Source organism: Typopeltis vanoorti, chromosome 21 (genome assembly GCF_054136105.1).
Source record: "Typopeltis vanoorti isolate ZY-2024b chromosome 21, IOZ_Tvanoo_1.0, whole genome shotgun sequence".
Lineage (NCBI taxonomy): Eukaryota > Metazoa > Arthropoda > Arachnida > Uropygi > Thelyphonidae > Typopeltis > Typopeltis vanoorti.
Window position 1 is genome coordinate 78,777,146 of NC_143569.1, and position 22,814 is coordinate 78,799,959.

Consider the following 22,814-nt stretch of genomic DNA (forward strand, 5'->3'; position numbering starts at 1 on the left):
TCTCTTTATTCATCCATTTCACACCTAACTTATTTAACCTTCTCACCCGTGGTATACATTTAGACACTGCATCCACTAAATATTTTTTGAAAATCCCCCAAGCTGCATTGATATCTTTTCCAGCTAACTCCTCATTCCATGCTACACCTGCAAGCTGTCTCCTGAGCTCTTCATAATCACCCCCCTTGTAGTTCCACATATACCCTTTTTTCACAGGGGTCCTTGCACTGCTGGCAACCACCCAAGTAATCACCTCATGGTCACTTTCACCAATTGGTGGATGATTTGATACCTCATTGATAATTACATCCTCCGATGAGATGACCAAATCCAAGACCCTTAATCCTCTTGTGCCCTCTGTTACATACTGTCTGAGGTAGTTATCCCTCAAAAACTCAAGAAACTCATTTTCTTTACTTCCAGTTGCTATCTCTTCATTCCAGTCTATATTGCCATAATTAAAATCACCCATAATGATCACCCTTTTCTTATTTGCTTGGCTTATTTGACTATACATTTCACTATCACCACCATCCACATTACCAGGTCTATAACAACATCCCACCAAGTATTTGATTCTATTCACCTCTATCTCACACCATACTGCCTCAAAACCACTGGCCCCATTTCCCTCTTGCATCTCTACCTTGTATGGACATAACTCTTTCTCTATCATCAATAGCACTCCCCCTCCCTTTTTACCCCTTCTATCCTCACGAAACACATCATACCTTTCCATCTCTATTCCTGTCAGGATGTCATCCTCATCTAACCATGTCTCACTTATTCCGACAATCTCTGGGTGCACAGACGCAATTAGTGCAACCATTTCATCCGCCTTGTTTCTTATACTTCTAGCATTGGTATACAAACACAACAACTCATTTTTGGATCTACAGCTAGTTCCACTGATACCACTCACTCGATGTGATCTCTCCATGCTGGACTGGGGCCATTTCCCTTTCTGCTTCTTCATTTTAGAACCCTTTGCAATTCCATCTGTTTCCTTTTGATCCCTGATCATCCCATTACTTTCCTGCCTACACATTCTCTCACCTCCTCTTGGAGCATCCACCTTTCTCACGCTGTGTATCCCTGTCCACCCTGAGCCTCGCCGTTTCCCTGCTCCTCTTGCACACCCATTCTCTCATTTTCTATACTCATACCACTCACTTCCACATTCATTTCCACTCCTCCAATCTCTCCTGTCTTACTCTCCTGCTCTTCCACATCACTCCCCTCTCGATCTGATTCATTCTCTCTATTCACTTCTCTACCTTCCAGCAGCAGTCTCTCCAAGCGACTCACACCATAACCACTCAAATGCAGTCCATCGCTCCCATACAGCTCACTTCGTCCCTCAAACTCATTCCAGACATTAACAAACTGTACTCCCATCTCCTCACACATTTCAGCCAGAATATCATTCATAATCCTTGCTCTCCGCCTCATTTCACCACAATCATACCTAGGCAACACACTGACCACCCTTCCTGTCACACTATTCTCCTTTATCTTTCCAAGCAGTCTCCTGACATTCATTTTGACATGCTCTTTGTTCTCTCTCAAATCATTCGTACCAATTAATACAATTAACTCTTTTGCTCGTTCCTGCCTCATATTCAATGCCTCAATCACTCTACTCATTTTACCGCCTGGAAAACATACCTTGTGCATTTTATCCTCTAGCACACCTTTAATAATGGAGTCGCCATACAATGCCACTCGCTCATCTTTTGTTATCTCTTTCATGCCATCATGATTTATTTTAATAGTTTTGACCTGAATTCTCTTAATTTCATTCCGCATCCATTTCATTTCTTGCTTCATCCAATCCAATTCACCTTCTGAACCTCGCGACACATTCACTCTATCATTAAATCTTTCTAACTTTCTAACTCTCGACCCCCTCTTCTCACTTTCCCTCTCATTCATCCTTCTTTGTTTCCGTACTTTCGGTCCAACATACGTCCAACTTTCACTATCATTCTTCTCACTTTCACTCTCACATATCTTTCTTTGTTTCCGTACTTTCGGACTAACATGCGTCCAACTTTCGCTATAATTCTTCTCACTTTTACTGTCATTCATCTTTCTTTGGTTCAGTACTTTCGTTCCAACATGCGTCCAACTTTCGCCATCAGTCATTCTTTTGATTTTTTTTACTTGCGATTTCTGCACCACGCCATTTCTACTTTCATTCGTTCTCTCAATTTCGTTTCTTTCCGCCTCACTTTCGTCCCTTTTAACATCCGTTACAGTTGTCAAATCGCTCTTTTTCTTTTTTCCTGATTTTTTAACATTTTTTCGCCTGTCTTTCTCGCCATCCTCTTTCAAACGTGCACTCACGACACAATCGGTACTAGCACTTTCTGTCATCAACTTCATATTCGCATTCATCAATTCCTCGTTCAGGTCACATTTCGCACACACCCTTCTTCCATCCGCACTAAACATCCACAAATCATTTACGTAGTCGAAGGAATACATATAACAGACCTCACACTTAACGAACCGACTGAAATCCAAATTAAAATCCTGGAATGACAATGCCGCCGCCATTTTTTTTTTTTTTCTCTGCAGATTACTAGGTCTAATATTAACGTTTTCGTATTTAGTTTAAGCAAGAAAAAAAAAAACCACACTAATAATATTGGTAGCGTACAACGTTTACAGCCGCTCTTACTTAAACAATTACGCATATATACTTAATTATTCCTAGTAAAACTTATCTGAATCAGGAGCTCTTCAAAGCACGTTCGTAGCGCTTGACCCACTAGCGCCCCCTCGTAGATTGGTAAATTGGTAAATGGTAGATTACTGTATTTTGCAAAATTTTGCATATTAAGAATTGCAAATTAATTTGCATAAAAAGATTCACTAGCATGCATTTGTATTATGGAGAACTTTAGAAATGCTGCTAATCACAGATACTTGTCTAATGATTAGCAGTGATTCTGATTTCTGATAGGAGAATTATATATGGGAAAAGTGATTTAACTGAAAAATTCAAAATATTCCAGTATTGCATCATAGTTATGGGACTTTGGTCCCAAAACTATAATGGAATTTTATGGTTGGAACCTCAGTAACATAGCAGTGTTTGCTATAGTAAAATCAACTGTGTTTTATTTTGGATACATGTACTTATATTTCTGGGAGAAAAAAAAAAAAAAACTATTTTAAAAATACCACAAGAGTAATAAATTGATTCTCTTGAAATATGCAATATTTTAATCTTAAGAGTGAATATAGTAAGAAGGTATTTTATGTTCACCATATTCTTTCACTTTATTATTTTGTATCTCTTTGTGACTGCAGTTTTTCAGGTTCACAATGCACAAAGGATCAGTGGGAACATAACAATTAGCTCATAAGTTTTTTTTTTAATTTCTAATGAGAGATTTTAGAAAAGAAGTGGGGGGGGGGAGATAGCTGAAAGTTCAAAATTCCAAAGATCTTTTTCTTTCCTAAAAAATCATTTAAGTATGAAAGCTGTAAGCATCCTGTGAAATTATTTCTAATGAGAATTATGTTTGAACAAACATAATTCTCATTAGATGAACATTAGATTAGGACATATAGCAATCTTTAGAAAAGATTAATGTGTATAATTAGTTTATAACATAATTTTATGTTATAAATTTTTCTTCATTTAAAACAAAAAAAATTCATTTATTTATTTCATTCTTATGGTAAAAGGAATACAAAGCAGCTATAGGTCAATGTCTAGTCCAGAAAGTCAATCCAGGGCCTCATCTGTCACTTTGTGGATGTCTTGGAGGTTACCATGAAATTGGCACCTTGGGCAGTCATTCACAATAAGGGTGGTCTGACAGTTTCCATTTGTGTAGTAGGATCAGACTTAACAAGGTCTGATCCTGTTGACAGATGGCCAAATCTTCCTAGGAAGAGCAAAACCAGGCTGCAGAGCACAGGGATCTTCAACCAGGAAGCCATTTGTTGAGAGATTGTTGGACCCAGGGCCGGATTAAGACCCATAGAGGCCCTAAGCACTTAAAAGATTTTGATGCCCCATATATATGTAATTCAAAATATAAACAATAATAAACTATAAAATAAATTTTTATTTTTCAAAATGAAACAAAACTTATAGTAAGATGGAAAATAATGTTTATTTTTGTATACTTCAACTTTATTTAGATTTTAAAAGTTTTCTCTTACTTTTTTAAATTGCAAAATCTTTGATCAGATCCTCAAAATTAATCTTACGTAACACATCTGCTTCTATACTTAGTAGAGATAAGGCATTCAACCTGCCTTGTTGCATTAGTTGTTCTGATGGGATTTTTAATATACTTCAACTGAGAAAATGAACACTCAGCTGAGCAATTTGTGACCATTAATGTTAAAAATATACAAAAGGCAATGTCTACATTTGGAAAGACACGCTCAATATTGTCTTCTACAATTATTTTATAAAGTTCAGCATGACTGAATCTTGTTTTTACATTTTTTGTTGCACTGAACTTATGGTGTAAATATGAGTGAAACTGCTGAAGCTCAGCTGAGAAATTAGTGTTCAAATCCTCTGGGTAAACATCAATCAGATTTTGACAACACTGAGAATACCTTTCAATTTCAGTAGATGATGAAGTCACTGAAGTGGCATTATGTGGTACATCACTTAGAAAAGAAAATCTCTCTGATATTTCTTTGTATATCTCTCTTCTTCTTCTCATCTCAGTTTCAAGTTTGTCAACAATTGTGTAAAAGATGGTGATACGAAATTTATCTCTGGCATTCAGATATACTTCTGGAGTATCTCTGTCATTGGGTACCTTCTTTCTGATACGTTTGCGAGTTTGAGCTGCCTTGTAATCAACATCTGGTAGCACTTCCTTTGTAGCTGCTTCATATCTTTCAAATTCATTTCGTGAAGTGCACAATTGGTCAGCTAATGATCTATACAGATCTGCACATGTTTTTAAGTTGACAACCTCATTCTGTAGAACTTGGTTTACTCTATACAAATTTTGCAAACTCTCATCCCAAAAATTCAACATAAAAACGAATTCTAGCTCTTGCACCTTATTTGCAATATTATCTGCTTCTCTTCTAGTGTCTTCCTTTTGTGATGGGTCTTCGGCTATACAGTCTAACGCTTCTAAAATTTGAAGGAAATATTTCAAAATTGCTGCTGTTGCCATAGCATGTGCCTCCCATCTGGTATCAGAGAGGGATTTTAAGACATTTTCATTTCCAATACAACCTTTAAGAATTATCCACCGGATGGTTGAGGCTGAAAAAAAAGTAGCGAGCAACTGCACTGTAGAGAAGAAATTAACCGCCTCTTGACAGCAGTCAATAGCACTTCGGCCTACCGAATTTAGTGAATGAGCTGCACAGGGCACATATATAGCAAACTTGTTTGTTTCTAAAATTTTTTGCTGCATCCCCTTATAACACCCAGACATGTTAGCAGCTTTGTCATACGACTGACCCCTACATTTTGAAAAGCTTAGCTGACAAACTTTATGCAAGTACTGCAACACCTGATTTGCCATTTCCTCACTGGTATGGCTTTTCATTTCCAGAAAGGTTAAAAAGTGTTCAATAAGCTGTCCATCTTTTAAGTACCCAACTGGTCGATATGTGACAGATCTGGTGTTGAATCAACTGACAAACTAAAATAACCAGAAGATTTTACTTCATCAACAATAAGCACGTGGACCTTTTGAGCCATCAGTTGAATGAGTTCCTCATAGGTGGCTTTGGACAAATAAGAAGGATTTCTTTTGCCACAATTTCTATATTTCACAATGTGACCTGCTAAAAATGGATCAAACTGACTTATGAGCTCAAGCAGGCCTAAAAAGTTCCCATTTTGCAATGATCCAAATCTTTCTTCTGTTCCTCGAAAAGCCAAGCCACGTTCAGCTGACATACGTATAACAGTTATGACACGTCTCAGGACATGTTCCCAGTAATCACACTCTTCCCAAATTTGTTTTTCCAACTGTTGTCTCAACCCTACACCTTGTCTGTGAGTTAAGTATGTTAGCCATAGCGTCTCGGTGAGTAGTGCTTTTTTCATGTTGATCAATTACAATAGTATTTCACCAGTCACTGAACCCTTCTCTTGTAACAAAATGTGAGAAATTTTTAGGAGCAAACAGTTTACAAACAAAACAATAAACTGATTCCGTTGATGGTGCAAACAATAACCACTCTCTCTTGTATTCCTCACCATTGGCTTTTGTCCCAACAAAAAGTTTCTGCGAACAGTATCTTACTGTTTGCCACTACTGAAATGTCGGTAAGACTTGTCAAATGGCCCATTGTGATGTTGACAGTCACTGGGTCCACAAGCAGTCCAATAAGCCACGTCATCAGCAGAGAAATCAAGCCACAACCCTGGATCTTTTGCTATATTTACTTCATCTTTTGCAGACTGAATCATTTGACCACCATCACCATGGCCCACTAAGCTTTCTTTTTCAGCAATTATTTCAACCTCAGAATGGTTTGTAAAGCAACTTGCATCAACATTTGCAGTAGAGATATCAAGAAAATTTACAGACAAAGTGAGGTCAGTAGTGAGACATGTGCTAGATAAATCTGCTTGTGACACCTTGATGATTCCAACATTGTCGTATTTTGATTTTGAAGTGATCAAAGTGGTATTTGTGTCCACTTCTGATGATGGAGATTGGCTCTGATCAGGAATTGGTATATAATGTTGTGAAACTTGTGTGAAGAAATCAGTCAGCTCTGCAGTCTTGGAATCTAATTCCAAAGTCTCCTCTTGTTTCTTTTTTGATAGTTTTTGCTTTTGTGCACCACTTAACTGAACATGTTTCATCTTGGTTCTTGGGATCTGTTAAATGCAGAAATAAGAAGATTATTTTGTTGAATATTAGGTGGCAATCAACACAGTTACACATATCACAGGCAAAATCATCGGCTTACAGCTGAATCTTGTGCTTTCGTGCTTTAATTAACTCTTATTTTACCGGAGTCGCACTTCTGCGACAGCAATGGCCTTTTACCAGGGGCGGGTTTCTGAGACAACCACGTGATTTGTTTTATATTTGCTTCTGGAGCCTTTTATAAGACATAATTTATTAAAACACGACCTAAAGCAGACAAGAAAATAAAATGGTTACGTTAATTATAAAAAATTACCTCATTTGACGCAACGATAGTGCCAGAAAGCATCGTGAGCGATAATACGGTGTAAACGAACTGCCATGTACATGGTTAGTTTTATTAGGCCTTCTACATGTCATTATTTATTGAAACAAAGTAGGTAACAGTAAGAAATGATAAAAACAATGAAAAACTAATTAAAAGTTAATTTAAATTAAATTCGTCATCTAACTAAAGCAGAAATTCTGTGGTGCCCCCCTTTCCATGATGCCCTAAGCACATGCTCATTTTGCTTAATGGTTAATCCTGCCCTGGTTGGACCAGTGTTCTCTCCACATGTCAGATGTTGATGGTAAGGCAGCCAAAGAGAGTTTGTCCATGGACCAGAAAGGGTTTCTTGATTTTAAGTGAAGACTAGGTGGATTTTTGAGAGTCTGGTGCAGGGATAGAAGCAGGTTGCTTATTACTTTATTAAATTCTTTAATTGAGGCTTGTCTTCTGTGTATAGTTGGTGGAGCAATGTTACATAGGACAGGCTGTCACGGGAGAGGGGTGCTTCTCAGTGTCCCACTAATTATGCTCATGGTAGACCATGGGCACGGTATTCTGTTGCAGAGAATGCGAGGGCTAGTGTATATGACCTTAGGACTTCTGAACCCCAGGTTGTTCCAGCAAGCCTTGAAATGATATTTCTTGTACTATATTGTACTTTAGTCTAGTACTTTATGTAATGACTCTACATTTGTTAAAACACTATCACTATGCATTCAGTAACTTTGATTTGTTCCTTACAGATGAATAAATAAAACGAGGTAATGTGATTAATTGCTCACTTAAGTGGGCAGGATTTCTCATAATGCATGCAATTGAAGGTTTATACTTTGCATTCATGTTATTTCAACTTAATGGTACATTTCATAACCCATGTTCTTTCAATCCATGATATATATGTCAACCAAAAGAGACCATCACTTAACAGTGATGTTCTGTTTTGGTTGACATCTATATCATGGCTGGTAGTGAGTTTAATCAGAAAGTCACATTAGAAATAAAACAGTTGACTGGGAATTCTTAGAAACATTAATGAAGTGAATATATGGCATCAATCTTTTCTTGATTGACCAACAATGAAGAGCTTGCATATTATGTTTGTTGAGCATATATGCTCTCTGATCACTTTGCCTGCTTCATGGAAATTTAAAACCACACCTTCTAGGAAGAAAAACTCTGTCACAATAAACTAAGAACTTTCTGCCTAAAGCACATGTCACATCATCCTCCCAAATGTGTTATGAAGGTACAAAACTAATGAATCATACAATGTTTTAAAACATTAATTAAATTACACTCAACATCATAATTAATACTAGTGGCCATATTCAAGAGTAATATATGTGGACAACACATAATCAAGATAGTAAGCAACTAAACTAATAATATCAAACACCTGTGGGACTGGTTAGCCAATCAGATAGCATACCTGCTCTCCAATCAATGGACTGCAGATTCAAATCTCACTGTAAGCATGGTGTTTGTGAATATCTTGAGCAATGAATTTTATTGCCAGACGGGAATAAAATTCATTGCTCACTGCCAATTAATTGGAGGCTGAAGTGGCTTGAAAAAGTTACATGAAGGTCTCTAGAGAAGGGTTTCTGGATTATGTAAAAAAATAAACAAAATATATAAAACACAATAAAAAAAACCTTAACCTACACACACTAATGTACTTAAAAGAAAATAATAAAAAAGGCAGATTAATTTCTATTAATAAGCCTAGAGTTCTATTAATTTAACTACATTCATAGTAAATAGTTCCTTTCATCAGGTTTTTTAGTGAAGGTTGGTGTACTTCATGATTCTGTGCTTTCACCTAAACTCTTTTTCCTATACATCAATGACTTTCTTTCTTTCTCTCTCTCTCCCCGACATCCAATCCTATTCATAGCTTTATGATGACAGTATCTTCCACGCCTCTTATTCATTTTCAAAACTTTCAAGTGCTCAAGTAATTAACACTTAAATGTGTTAACAATGATCTCTTTGCCATTCTCAAATGAGGGTAAGAATAACCTGATGAATTTTAATGCTGCCAAAATGCAATCCTATTTCATCTCCAGGAAGAAAGACAATGTTTCACTTTCTCCTGCTTTTGACAATATTCTGCTCACCAACCATGATTAGTTTTCTCTTCTTGGGTTAACTTTTGCATTTAATCTATCCTGGAATAAGTCCATTTTGGACATTAGTGTAAATTTCTTGGTCAAATAATGGTTTAGGCTGGACAGAGGAATATGAGAAAACTTTTGGGCTACTAATGGACACATCACATATAGCCTTTGATATGCATATTTTCAGAAATGAAGCTTTGGTGAGGTGATTATTGCTTCTTTATACACATATATTCCCTAGATGAAGAAAATGCCAAGTAGACTGGTAGGTGGTAGATGCCTCTGGTAAACAGCTTTTGTCAAGTTTCACCTACAACAGCTGCTTACCAGAAGCACCTACCAGAACTACTTGCTTTTTCTCTCCATGCTCTTTGTCACTTGCAATGAATAATGGTCTCAATAAGCATGCTCTCTAGACTATAATTAATTAACTAGAGAGTCAGAACCTTCTCTATTTGAGGTACAGTAGTACAACAGTTTTCACAGGATAGCCACTTAGTACATAGGACTGAACCTGTTTATAATGCTTTGGGAGGCTTCCTGATCACCTGACAAATGATCCTGCTACTGCTGACTCTTCAGTTGATGCCTGAAAAGGGGGGGGGGACAATCCAAGTATAGTGCCAACCTTGCAGGGGAATGGGAACTGTCTAGACCATGCCAGGATTAAACTCTGTGCATTTCTTCGAATGTAGGGACCATGTCTACCAGCCTATAAAAGTTAGCATAACAAATAATAATATCACTGAATAAAAAACAAAAAAAAAGTTCATAAACCAGCAAAAAAAAAGTTTAAAAAATATCAAAAACGCAAAAAGAACATGCTTGCCCACTCAAAAAAAAAAAAATAATAATAAAAAAATAAACAAAACAACATTTTCCATGGATAAAAAACCTTCCACAGCAACTTAACCAACATCTTTAATATTAGAATCTCAATTCTAATATTAAAGATGTGTACCACCACTTACATCAGTGAAACTTAACTGGCACCCTCTACAACTACAGCCCACCTATTCATCACATTACATCATGCATAACACATTTAACAACTTATAACACATAAGGGAAGAACAATGAGCTTTTGTCAGGTCTGATATTTTGTACCAAATGCTATCAGATCTGGAATCTCCTTTATATGTTCAGCTTGGGCTCGTGATTTCCTTGCTTCACTTTGTTGCCATCATCTGCTTCATTTATCTTTTTCTCCTAACTTTGATGACTATACTAATCTTTTTGATTATATGTATCGAAAGTTGATCGCATACAGTCTAATTACCCAAAAAGTGAGATAATCTTTCTTGGAGATCTTAAATGTCCATAATTCACATTGGATTCTCTTCTCTAATTTCAGAAACACTTGTCTACCATCAGTAATGATCTAACACAAATAGTCCACCAACCAACCAAATAGTCCTCATCATTCTTCCAATGGGCTGGACATTTTCTTAATCAGCTCTCCCTCCAAACACACTGTTGATATTAGCTCTCTACTTAACAATGAGCATTTTTCTTTTCTCCCAGCCAATACAGTGCCGACTTAGATGCCCTTCAGAATTTCTGTCTCTTTTCCATGGTCTGATTATTTTTTCTGCTCTAAATCATTGCTGCAAATCACAAACCTGTATCCAAACTCTGGTTCACCAAAAACAAATGTACCAAAACAGGCCATGACAAAACTTAAGCATACACTCAATGGATCAATTTAAAAACTTCAGCTTCTAACTCAAGCTTACACTACAGTCCATAATAACTGCAAAAAAAAAAAAAAAAATCTAAAGCAGACTTTGTGCAAACCAGATGCACTAAGCTTGCCTCCTGCTCAAATGGCAGTTGAGCTATGTAGTCCCTTGCAAAGTTGCTAGGCAAAACTTCTGCCCACCATGTTTCCACCTCTTTACATGAATGACTCATAGTATGATTCTCTCATCAATATCATTGTTTGTGAAATACTGATGATGAGAACATCATTATGTCATTACAAGCAATGGTAAGATAAGACAGACCTATGGGTATCTTTTCCTCCAACTCTTGTTTAAATGAGCAAAGCAAATCCTCCCCTCACAACACACAACAAATTCAATTCCATTAATGATTCACAAAATCATTTCTCTGATATTCTGCCAGAAGAACATCAGACAAATTCTCAACAGCCTGGATATCAATAAGCCATCTGATCCAGTAGCATGCTTTCTGTTGTTCTAAAAACTTGCACTCCAGAATTATCACCCATCCTGTATTGCCTATATAAGTTATCATACTCATCTGGCATCTACCCAAGAGAAATGAAGTAAACCTTTATACAGTCTGTTACCCTCAAAAAAGGAGATAAAAAAAAAGTCAGCCATCACACAATCGCCCCATTGCCCTCATGCCACTACTCACAAAAGTAATGGAGAGCCCTCGACAACCAATCATTAGTTAATTAGTGTTTATCAATATGGATTCTGCTATTCTCATTCTACAGCAGCCCCACCCTTTAATAATCCTACTCACCCACCCACCATTAGACATAGATCATGGAGAAACTTTTTTGCATGGAGAAACTCATGTGATTGACTTGATATTTCCAATGTATAAGATTCGGTTTGACACCGGGATTGCCTTACCATGCTACTATCTTATGAGCTCCCCCTCTTGTCCTTTGTGAATGACATGCTAATTTCCTCTTGGGTGATTCACTGTATGTCTCATGGTGAATGGCTTCAACTTCAACTCATCAGATTTCTATATCACTGCTGGAGCATCCCATGTTCTGAATTCTTGCCCATTCTCTTCTTCCTATATATTCCTTCCATTTGCCTCTTTATAAGGCTTTGATAAGACCACAGCTGGATTATTGTGTGCAGATTTGGTCTCCCAGGTTCCAAGAGGATAAAGAAGCTGTGGAAAGGGTGCAAAGAACAGTTACAAAGATTATATCTGGATTATGGGATTTAGATTATGAGGACAGATTGTATGTGGATTGCAGACTCTGGTTAACAGGAGAAAAAGGGGTGATATGGTAGAGGTCTATAAACTTTTGAATGGGTGTTATAGGATATCAACTGATGAAATTTTTCGTTATATGGAAGGTAGGGAGAGAACACGGGGGGCATCCATGGAAGTTAAATTTATTTGCAGTCAAGAAAGGAGTAAGAGCTAGATTTTTCTCAGTGAGTGAGTGGAATAATTTGCCCTTAGGGGTAGCGAGTGCATCTAGTGTGAATGAATTTAAGGGACGATATGGTAGTTGGTTCGGGTGATATATAGCCTCCCTCGATGAGTCCTTCACTACCTGGAGGTCTCAGATAAAAATAATAATGAATGATTATGATAATAATAATCATAATAATAATATATCAATTACCTTCCCTCTCTCTATAACTTCAAAATCCTATGAATAGTTTTTCTGATATCAGTACTCTCCATTTCTCATCATCATCATCATCATCAAATTCCTGCCATGTACCCTCAAGGGGTGTACAGGATATGACAGTACTACATGAAAAAATTGCATCATTACTAACTTCCTATCTACAATTTTCCTCCAAATCAGTCTGTTACTTGTCAAGACTCCAACATTATCAGATCTTATATTTCTATCGTCTAAAGCACTTTGTACCGTATCAATCCACCTATATCTTGGTCTTCCTCTGGGTCGTTTTCCTGCCAACCTGGCAGAGAACACTTGTTTTGCTAATCTTTCCTCTCCCATTCTATTTAAGTGACCATACCATCTGAGATTAGCTCTGCTAACGCATTCCTGGATGCTGACAATGTCAAGTTCTTTCCTAATATCCTCATTTTTAATATGATATTGCCATTGATGCCATCTGTTCACGCCTCTAATCTTTCTCAGGACTCTCATATCTGCGGTCTCTAGTCTTTGGTCAAGTGTTTTACTTCTGACCCAGCTCTCAGATCCATAAGTTAAAATTGGTTTGAACACAGTTTTGTATACAGCTAATTTAGTGTTCCGACTAATTGCTTTCTTATTCCATATGAATTTATTCAATTGACTTCCCACGATACCAGCTTTGCTGATTCTGTTGTCTATTTCTATATTTAGTTTACCATCTTCAGTAAAAATTGTGCCCAAGTAGCTAAAATGTTTTACTTGTTCCACAGGTTCTCCATTCACAACACAGTTGACATTTTCAATGATTCTGCCTATTTTCATTGTCTTTGTCTTTTTATTGCTAACCTTCATACCATATCTATTACAACAGCTATTCAATTTAGTCAGAGAATCTTGCAGACTTGTAGTGGATTTATTTAGAAGTATAACATCATCCGCATAAAGCAAAGAGCTGACATTAACATCTCCAATTTTGATATCAGGTTTAATACCACATTCCTTCATAATGTGATCCATATAGATAATGAATAACAGAGGGGATAATGTACATCCTTGTCTCACACCAGATTTAACATTAAACCATCTTCCTGTACTTCCTTCAATTCTAACTGCTGACTCACAACTCAAATACAGACTAAGTATTGCTTGATATAATGCCCCATTGACACCATATAACTGCAGCGTATTGAATAGCTTCTCTCTTGGCACCTTGTCATATGCCTTTTCCAAATCAACAAAACTTAAATACAGATCTTTGTTATATTCCCATGCTTTCTCGACTATTTGTCGTAAAGTGAAGATCTGATCCCGACAGCCTCTATTTGGCCTGAATTAAGCTTGTTCTTCACCAAGCTTTTCTTCCACAATTCTCAACCGTTTCTCAAGTATACTTGCATAGATCTTGCCAGGAACACTCAGTAGGGAAATACCTCTGTAATTCTCACATTCAGTTTTATTTCCCTTTTTATATATGGGTACCATGAGAGCTCTACTCCAATCATCAGGAATTCGTCCCTCTGTCCAGGCTTTCTGAACTATGCAGTGCAGCCACTGTAAGACTCTTATACCACCATACTTCAGCATTTCTGGTCGAATATCATCTACTCCTCCTGCCTTTCCACATTTCAAGCCTTTGATGGCTTTTTCTACTTCAAGTATGGATATGTATTCCTGACTGCATGCCTGGTCAGTGTTTTTTATCACTGTGCTGTCATCACTGCTTGTTTCATTTAGCAGTTTTTCAAAGTAATTACTCCATACTTCAAGGATATATTTTTCTCCTGTTTTCATGTGACCTTTATCATCTCTAACTCCTTTTACAGCACTCTTTCCTCCATTCCTAAGCTTCTTCAACAACCTCCAGAATATTTTGCCACCTTCTTGATATTTATTTTCTATATTCTTGCCAAAGTCCTCCCATGACTTTTGTTTAGCTAGTTTTACACACTGTTTAGCTTTCTTACATTTGTCTCTGTATTCTGTAAGAGTAAAAGCTGACTTATTTGCCAGGAACTTTTGATATGCTTTCTTCTTTTCCTTCACTGCCTCTTTAACTTCCTGTGTCCACCAGGGAGTTCTGATTTTTTTATCTTTGCACACAACCTCACCACATGCCTCTCTGGCAGAATCAATCAATGTTTCCTTCAGAGTTTGCCACTGAATCTCCAAGGTTTGATTCCTGTTCTCAAACTCTTTCATTTTCTTTTCAATAATATTTCTGTATTTTAGTCTACAGTTTACATCTGAGAGCTGCTCAACTTTTATTCGCTTTAAAACTTTCTTACATGTTATTCTTTTCAATATGAAATTCAATTTTATCCTGCTCAAGACTAAATAGTGATCACTTCCAATTTCAAATCCTCTGTACACTCTGGTGTCCTGCACCAGGGAGAAAACATCACTATCAACAATAACATAGTCAATGAGACTTTTCTTATTCCTAGCCTCTTCTCTCCATGTGAATTTGTGCACATTTTTATGTTGGAACATGGTGTTAGTAATAACCAGTCCATGTCCTGAGCAGAAATCCAACAGATATTTGCCATTATTATTAGCTTTGCTCTTTTCTCCAAATTTTCCCAAAATATTTTTGTATGTCTCACAATCATTTCCTACTCTACTATTTAGATCCCCAACAAGGACCAACTTTTCCTTTTTCATTGTGTCAGTTGCTTTTTCTAAAGCCTCAAAAAATTCCTCCACTTCTACCTTAGTAGAGCCTTCTGTGGGACCATAGGCACAAATAAGTCTCATTGTCCAGTTCCCCATTCTCATATTTGCCCACATTACTCTACTTGAGACTGACTGCCATTCAAGAAGATTAGCCTCGTATTTTGTGTTGAATACTATGGCTACTCCTTCTTTTCCTTGATTGTTATTGCCTGAATATAACATTTTGTATTTATTGCTCAGAAAGATCTCACCAGTTTTGGTCTTTTTTGTTTCAGTCACCCCTATTATGTCGATCTGGTACTTATCTAATTCCTCAGCTAACTCCATTTCTTTGCCATTCAGGCTTCTTACATTGATAGTACCGATCTTTAACTCTGGTGATGTTGAGTTGGGGTTTGTTTTCAGATTTGTTCCAGTAGCTGACTTTTCGCTGTTCGCCCTGGTTCCCTGGCAAAAACAACGGGGGCCTTGTTTAACCGGGCGACGCCCCAGCCGGCATGAAATTTTGTCATGTTGTACCATCATTTTTTATTTTGGTTTAACCAATAAGAATACAATTTGGTCGGCTAAATCCCAAATTGGCAGCCCATCCTCGTTCGTTCAGTAACAAAGTAGATACCCAACAGGGTGCACCACGAGAAGGTGAGGATTGGACATTAGGTCAGAAGCCCTGGTCGGTTCTCCGCATTCCTTTAAAGGCTATGTGGAGGTCTCCTCTCAGTTATACAGCTTTGACGCTTTCTTCATTAAAGATACATTGTAGTATTCAAATAATTTAATCTTCAAGATCTTCTGTATTCAATATCTTAAATACCGATTCCCTTACTGTTCTCAAGTGAGATTAATATGATTAGGTTGAATTTCAAAGCTATGAAAACACAGTCCTGTCTTATTACCCAGAAGAAATATCCTAAGTCATTCCATCTTTACGATTTCTATTCTGATATTTTCAGCCAAGATCAGTTTTCCCTTCTTGAGATGATTTTCACATCTTATTTATTCATTATCATCAAATTCCTGATATACGAGGGTGGTCTGAAAAGTTCTCAGCCTAACAATGAAAAAAAAATTTATAATTTCAAAATTATTTTTTATTTTTCAACATAATCTCTCTTAAGACTAATACATTTATTCCAGCAATGCTTCAGTACCATTATCCCATCCTTGTAGTGGTCCCCAGTAAGATCTGCAAATACCCCTCTACAGCTGCAATTGCCTCTTGATTCAAAGAAAAACGCTGACCAGCGAGGAAGAGTTTTAGTTTTGGGAAGAGATAGAAGTCAGAGGGAGCCAAATCTGGGAATAGGGTGGATGTTCCAACAATTCATAGTGCAGATCCCTTAATTTTCCCATTGCCAAAACACCTTTGCGGGCAGGTACACTGTCCTGATGAAAGATGATTTTTTTTCTTCTGCAAACCGGGTCTTTTCTCACAAATTTTTTCGTCTAGTCTGGTTAAAAGATCGGAATAACATTCCCCAGTTATTGTTTTACCCTTTTCAAGATAATTAATAAACAAAATGCCTTTAGCATCCCAAAACACCGATGCCATAACCTTTCCTGCTGATGGAACTGACTTTATCTTCTTTCGCATTGAGCAACCAGCTTCTGTCCACTGTTTTGACTGCTGTTAGTTCTGGTGTGTAATGGTGAATCCTAGTCTCATCCATAGTAATAAATCAATGCACAAAATCAGTTTTATTCTTGTTAAAATGCTCCAAGCACTGTTCAGAGATTTTCGTGTGAGTGCATTTTTGATCTGCTGTGAGCAAGCAAGGCCTGTCTTCCACAAAGCTTTTTAATTTGCAATTCTTCATGCAAAATATATCCTACATGTTCTTTTGAAATGCATATAGTCTCAGCAATTTCAAATACTTTGACTCGCCGGTCATCCAATACCATATTGTGCACTTGATCAATGATTTCTGGTGTTGTTACACTTTTTGGACGTCCTTCATGTGGATCATCTTCAAGGCTAGTATGGCCATGTTTAAACTTGGCAGCCCATTTCTTAATTGTCGAAAAATGAAGGAGAAGAGTACCCATAAACTTTTATGAACTTTGAATGAATTTCGTTTAGCATTAACCTTCTTTTAGAAAGAATTTTATAACCACATGATACTCAATTTTATCCATGTGAAGGGATACAGACGACACTTTTGCTTCAGACAGCTTATAAAACAAACTACTTGATAGAATGACTTGCAATTTCACATGGATGCTTATGACAGATGTACCAACTTAGAAAAAAAAATCTTGCTGATAGTGTTGCCATCTATGGTCGAGGCCAAGAAATTTTCAGACCACCCTCATATACTCTCAGAGGGTGCACAGGATATTAAGACAGAATAATGCAGAAAAGATACATCCATACCAAATTCCTGTCGGAAACTTTTCACTAAATTAATCTATTATCTGTTAGGAATACAATATTATCAGATTTTATATTTCTGTCTGTAATCTTTCAGAACACAAACTTATTGCTAGGAACAGTCAAAACACTTTCTTCTTTACCTTCACTGTATCTCTAACTTCCTGAGTCAACCACGGAGTTTTGAATTTTTCTATCCTTGCAGACAATCTAACCACATATCTCTCTGTCTGGCTGAATCAATTTTTTCTTCAAGATCTTCAACATAATTTATAATATTTGGTTCATGTTTTCAAATCCTATCTGTGAAGATATTGTTGTCAATAATAACATAGTCAATGAGAATTTTCTTATTTCTTGCATTTTCTCTTTACGTTTGTGTACATCTTTATGTTGGAACATAGTGTTATTAATAATTAGTCCATGTCTTAAACAGAAATCTAGCAGGTACTTACCACTATTACTAGATTTCCTTTTTTTTTTTTTCAAATTTTCCCAAAACATTTCTTTTGAATAATTTCTTACTCGTTTAGATCTCCAACCAGAACAAATGTTTCCTGTTTTTTTGTCAGCAGTTTTTTCTAATGACTCGAAAAAATCCTCCATTTCTTCCTTAGTAGAACCTTCTGTGGGACCACAGGCACAAATGTCTCACTGTCCAATTCTTAATTCTGATATTTGCTCTACTTGATATTGCTTATCATTCAAGAAGTTTATCTTGATATTTAGTATAGAATTCTATAGCCACACCTCTTTTCCCTTATCATTATTGCTAAATATAACACTGTATATTTGTTTCTTAAAAAAAATCTCATTGTAATCTGTATTCCCCTATTATGTTGATCTGGTACTTATCCAATACTTCTGCTAAATGACTCCACGGAGATCTCCCCTCAGTTATTCGGCACTAACCCTCATTGAGTACCCCATCTAGAGTATCCTAGTATAAATATATCACATACATAACTTCCTCATTCCTTAAAAAAAGTGACTATCTTCAATCGCTTTCTCATAGGCACTGTGCCTTTTTATGCTTTTTTTCATAGGTGTTGTTCCACTGAACTGACTACTGTCATCCTTACAATTTTCTGCAGTCATGTTAGAACAGGAAAAGCACTGCTCAACATTCATATATAGTTCAATTCTAAACATATCCACTAACTTCTCATCTTCTTCCTTCATTCCATTTATTTTAGTTCTTTCAAGCAGCCATCCCTATACTGTTCTCCCCAATGATTATAATCATAACCTATCAAGAGACTTGTTAAAGAGTTCTTTCTCTTTAACCACATGCTCACACAAAACATTGTTGTGTTATGAATTTTGCGACCTCTTGTGTGGGAGGTTAATATATATATATATATACACATATATATATATGTATGTATGTATGACGATTCATTGACTCAGTTGAAATACATATTGTAAAATAGAGTTGAATTACTTAAACTAAGAGTTAGGTAAAAAAGGGGGATTAATAGTAAAACACGACTAGTTTCAGCTTATAATAGCCTTCATCAGGTGACATTATAAAAGAAAAGAAAAAACACTAAACAATGAAGGTTAAAAAACTATGAACAACATAGAGAGTCTCTGTACATAATTAGCATAAAATGTTGTAGTTGTATTTAAAGCAGTTCTTTCATTTGTTGCATTGTTGGGAGAGTGCATGTTTGCAACATCACGTGAACACCAGTAGATGATTACAGCTGAATCACTATCTGGGAGGTTGTAGCTCAAGTTATTATTTAGATGTTCAGGGTTGAGGATGATTTCCCTAGATTCTACGATTTTTCTCTCCAATTCATCATGGCAACGAAAGATGTTGGTAGATCTGTCCCAGCAGACTGTATGACTTGGGTTTTCATCATTAGGATCAGCCAAGAAAAGGATATGGCTTGATAAGGCACTGGCTCGCTGTCTCTTGTAAGCAATGTCCCTCATGTGTTCCTCCACACATAATTCAATAGATTTGTCCGTCTGGCCAAAATAAGGAATATCACAATCACACCTTATTTTGTACACACCAGGATATTTAAGATGATGATGACAAGGTTTTGGGTGGCTTATTAAGGATTTTATATATATATATAATCTTCTCTGACATGCAGAATTTGCTCTTTAACTGTTAGCCAATTATTATATGTGCTATTATATTATATTATTTAAGTATAGCTATTAGTTTCAACATTAATGGCTGAATGAATTAATTATTCCAAAGTAATTGCTCATTTAGTTAATTCATAATAAAGTAACATTTCTTATCTTACTGTGATAAGGTATTTACTGAGATTGTCAGAACCAAATTAATTATCATAGCTATACCTATCACTAGGAGCAGATAGTGGGCCTATGTCAGGACAAGGATCTCCTAAAAGTTCTCTGAGAGTTAATGCTACTCCTTCAGACAGTGATGATAGGCAGTAGCCACCCTAAAGGAAGAGAGAGAGAGAGATAGAGAAGAAAAAATCACATTCAACTTTGTATTAAAATTGAATAACTTATATGTTATGGAGGTTAAAATTAATAAATAAAATTAGATATTGTTTCTGGTAAAATTCCCATGCTACTCCTCTTAAACTCTATTATTATTATCACAGCTATTATAACCTGTTTTTGTTTAGGAGTGTCCTTTATTTTAAATACATTGGCTATTTTTACTCAAAAAAATGATATATATATTTTAGGGCATATGGATGAGTATTGAAGGCAATTATAGCATAATAAAAGAGGAGGAAAAATTTTGTACATACCTTGATTTACTACTATAATGTCTTCAAATTCCATGTTTCTGCCGAAGGTTGTTCATAACAAGGGGGAAGGGAGCATGGGGGGGGGTGACGCGGAAGAATAAATTGGAAACCCAGGTTTATTTTAATAATATATATATATATATATATATTATTGTGTTTAAGGGAGCATTTTTTGGGGTGAGGGGGAGAGTTTACTTATGGGAAAACTGGTGCAGGGGAGAACGTTAATGGGGGTGCGAACCGTTTCGGTCGACTGACTATCATCGGAACATTTTCAGAATGAGTGTAGGACTATGTCATGATTGCAAGTTGAATCTGCAAAAAAGGGCATTTGTTGTCGCTAAATGGCCGGTGGCGTGGCCTGATTTGTAAGTTGTGGATCATCCAACATTCGGAAATTAGGTCGGTGGACGTTGATTGAGTTTTCATCGCATTTTATGGCAATTGTTTCGGATGTTCTAGGCATTGTTTCGTTGTCTTGTTTGTCTATGATTATTGCCTTGTCAATTTGCGGGATATGTTTCAGTTCAAGGGTGTGAGCTGCAATTTCTGTCTTCCCTGTACACCGTATTTTCTTTTTCTTTTTCATGTTGCGATGTTTTTTTTGTGTTTAGATGTTCCAGAATGGGGATGTTGCAATCCCGGAAGTACTCTTGTAGTCTAGTCCATAAAGACCTAATGGTAGAGCCAGTGTAGGGATGTCACAGTCTTTTTGACAAGGAAATTTGTAGACTACATTGTGGTGTTCAAATATTTCTTTGTGTGTGAAAGATTTAGTGGGTTTTAGGAGAGTTGCTAATTTTTGGTTCATGGTGAATACTAGCTTATAGTCTGTGTGTTTGAAAATGTATTTGTAGGCTTTGTATGTATTTTGGATGTATGGCAATTTGATGACCATACGTGTAAGGAAGTCTGTTTGGGTTGTATTGTTGTTATAACGGGTTTTTGCCGTATTGTTCGCGTAATTTATTAGATGTGTGGGATAGTTTTTTTTTGAGTAAAAATAGCCGATGTATTTAAAATAAGGGACACTCCTAAACAAAAACAGGCTATAATAGCCATAATAATAATAATAAATAAAATTATCTACAAACCAGCATGTTGTTTATAGCTTTCAAGAAATGGTATTTAACTATTGTCCATTATTAATCATTTAGTCTTTCAAAGAAATGAGCAATGCCCACAAAACAAAACTGGACAACTATTTCAAAATTTCCTTCTACACAATACTTTTTACTGTTTATCTTGAGTTTAATTTAGGGAAATACACTACACTATTCTCTATTAACATTTTTATGGTATTTTTCAGAATTCATATTTAAATGTTCTAGAAACATTTAAATATGAATTTCAAATTTTTCAAAGCAGATCAAGAGTCATGGCAGTAATTTTCCAGCCAAGTACACAGAGAATCAATGACTACTCTTATTAAAGAATCATTTGAGCTCAAATTCAACCTGCCATACACTAGCACCAAGTTGAACATTATTATTGAATCAGTACTTTTATTATATATATATATATATATATATAGCATCATTTTCCTTCTTCTCATGAAATACAAAAAGCAACCAACTGTGAGATAGTGGCTGGAGAGAGAGAGAGACTGCAAAAAAGGAATTGTCATAGCTGGAATGCCCTCTTTTAAATAGCATCAAGAATTTTTAGAGCAGTATTTTCATGCATTCTAAGGTTGAGTAGATTTGGGATTTGTACAGAGTTAGCAGCTGAATAGACTAAAAGCGATGTCTTTATTAAAAAGGATGTCACATTTTTTGGAAGATAAGGATGCTATAGAAGTGATATATGTGTGCTAGGAAAGGCTAAGTGTCAGTCTAAAAAGAGAGAGAGATCTGGTCTTGACTGTTGATCTAAGTGCTATTAATGGAGTGAAAATGTATCCAGAAAAAGTATCTCATTGAAAAATGATATAGTGAGTATTTAGGGCACCAAATGTAGAATAATTTTCAGCTTGTAATTTCTGAACACGGCAACATTTCTCATATGAGTAGGAGGAATAGAGAGTGCTATTATCGTTATTATTATTACTGCATGGGGGATCTCCATACATTCCAAAGCATGGAGGCCCAGAATATGAATGCATTCACTGACCACTCACAATAGATTCCAGCAACTTAATCTACTCATTTACACCCCCCAAGCAGAAAATCTAGTCCTCAGATCCTTGCTGACAACATTCCATGAACAATCCCATTATTTTGCCCTTTCTAGCCAAGAGTAGAAAAATTTTATCTGTATATCAATCGTATAAAATCTTTTTAGTAACTTAAACCTTTCTATCCTATCCCCTCTTTTTCCACCTATTAACCAACTTTAGCAATATCTTGGTCACACACCTCTGGATGTGGCCATATCAAAACTTATGTGTTCTC

General features: G+C 36.3%; 1 protein-coding gene across 3 annotated transcripts in view; it reads right to left on the minus strand.

Moving 5' to 3' along the window:
* Positions 1–22,814, minus strand: part of LOC150095019 (protein deacetylase HDAC6-like) — a 694,680-nt gene that overhangs the window by 360,119 nt on the left and 311,747 nt on the right. For all 3 annotated transcript variants that reach the window (XM_090411706.1, XM_090411707.1, XM_090411705.1), the window contains exon 15: positions 19,994–20,100. In XM_090411706.1, the coding sequence (XP_090267832.1) occupies positions 19,994–20,100 (107 nt within the window). The remainder of the gene's footprint in view (positions 1–19,993; positions 20,101–22,814) is intronic.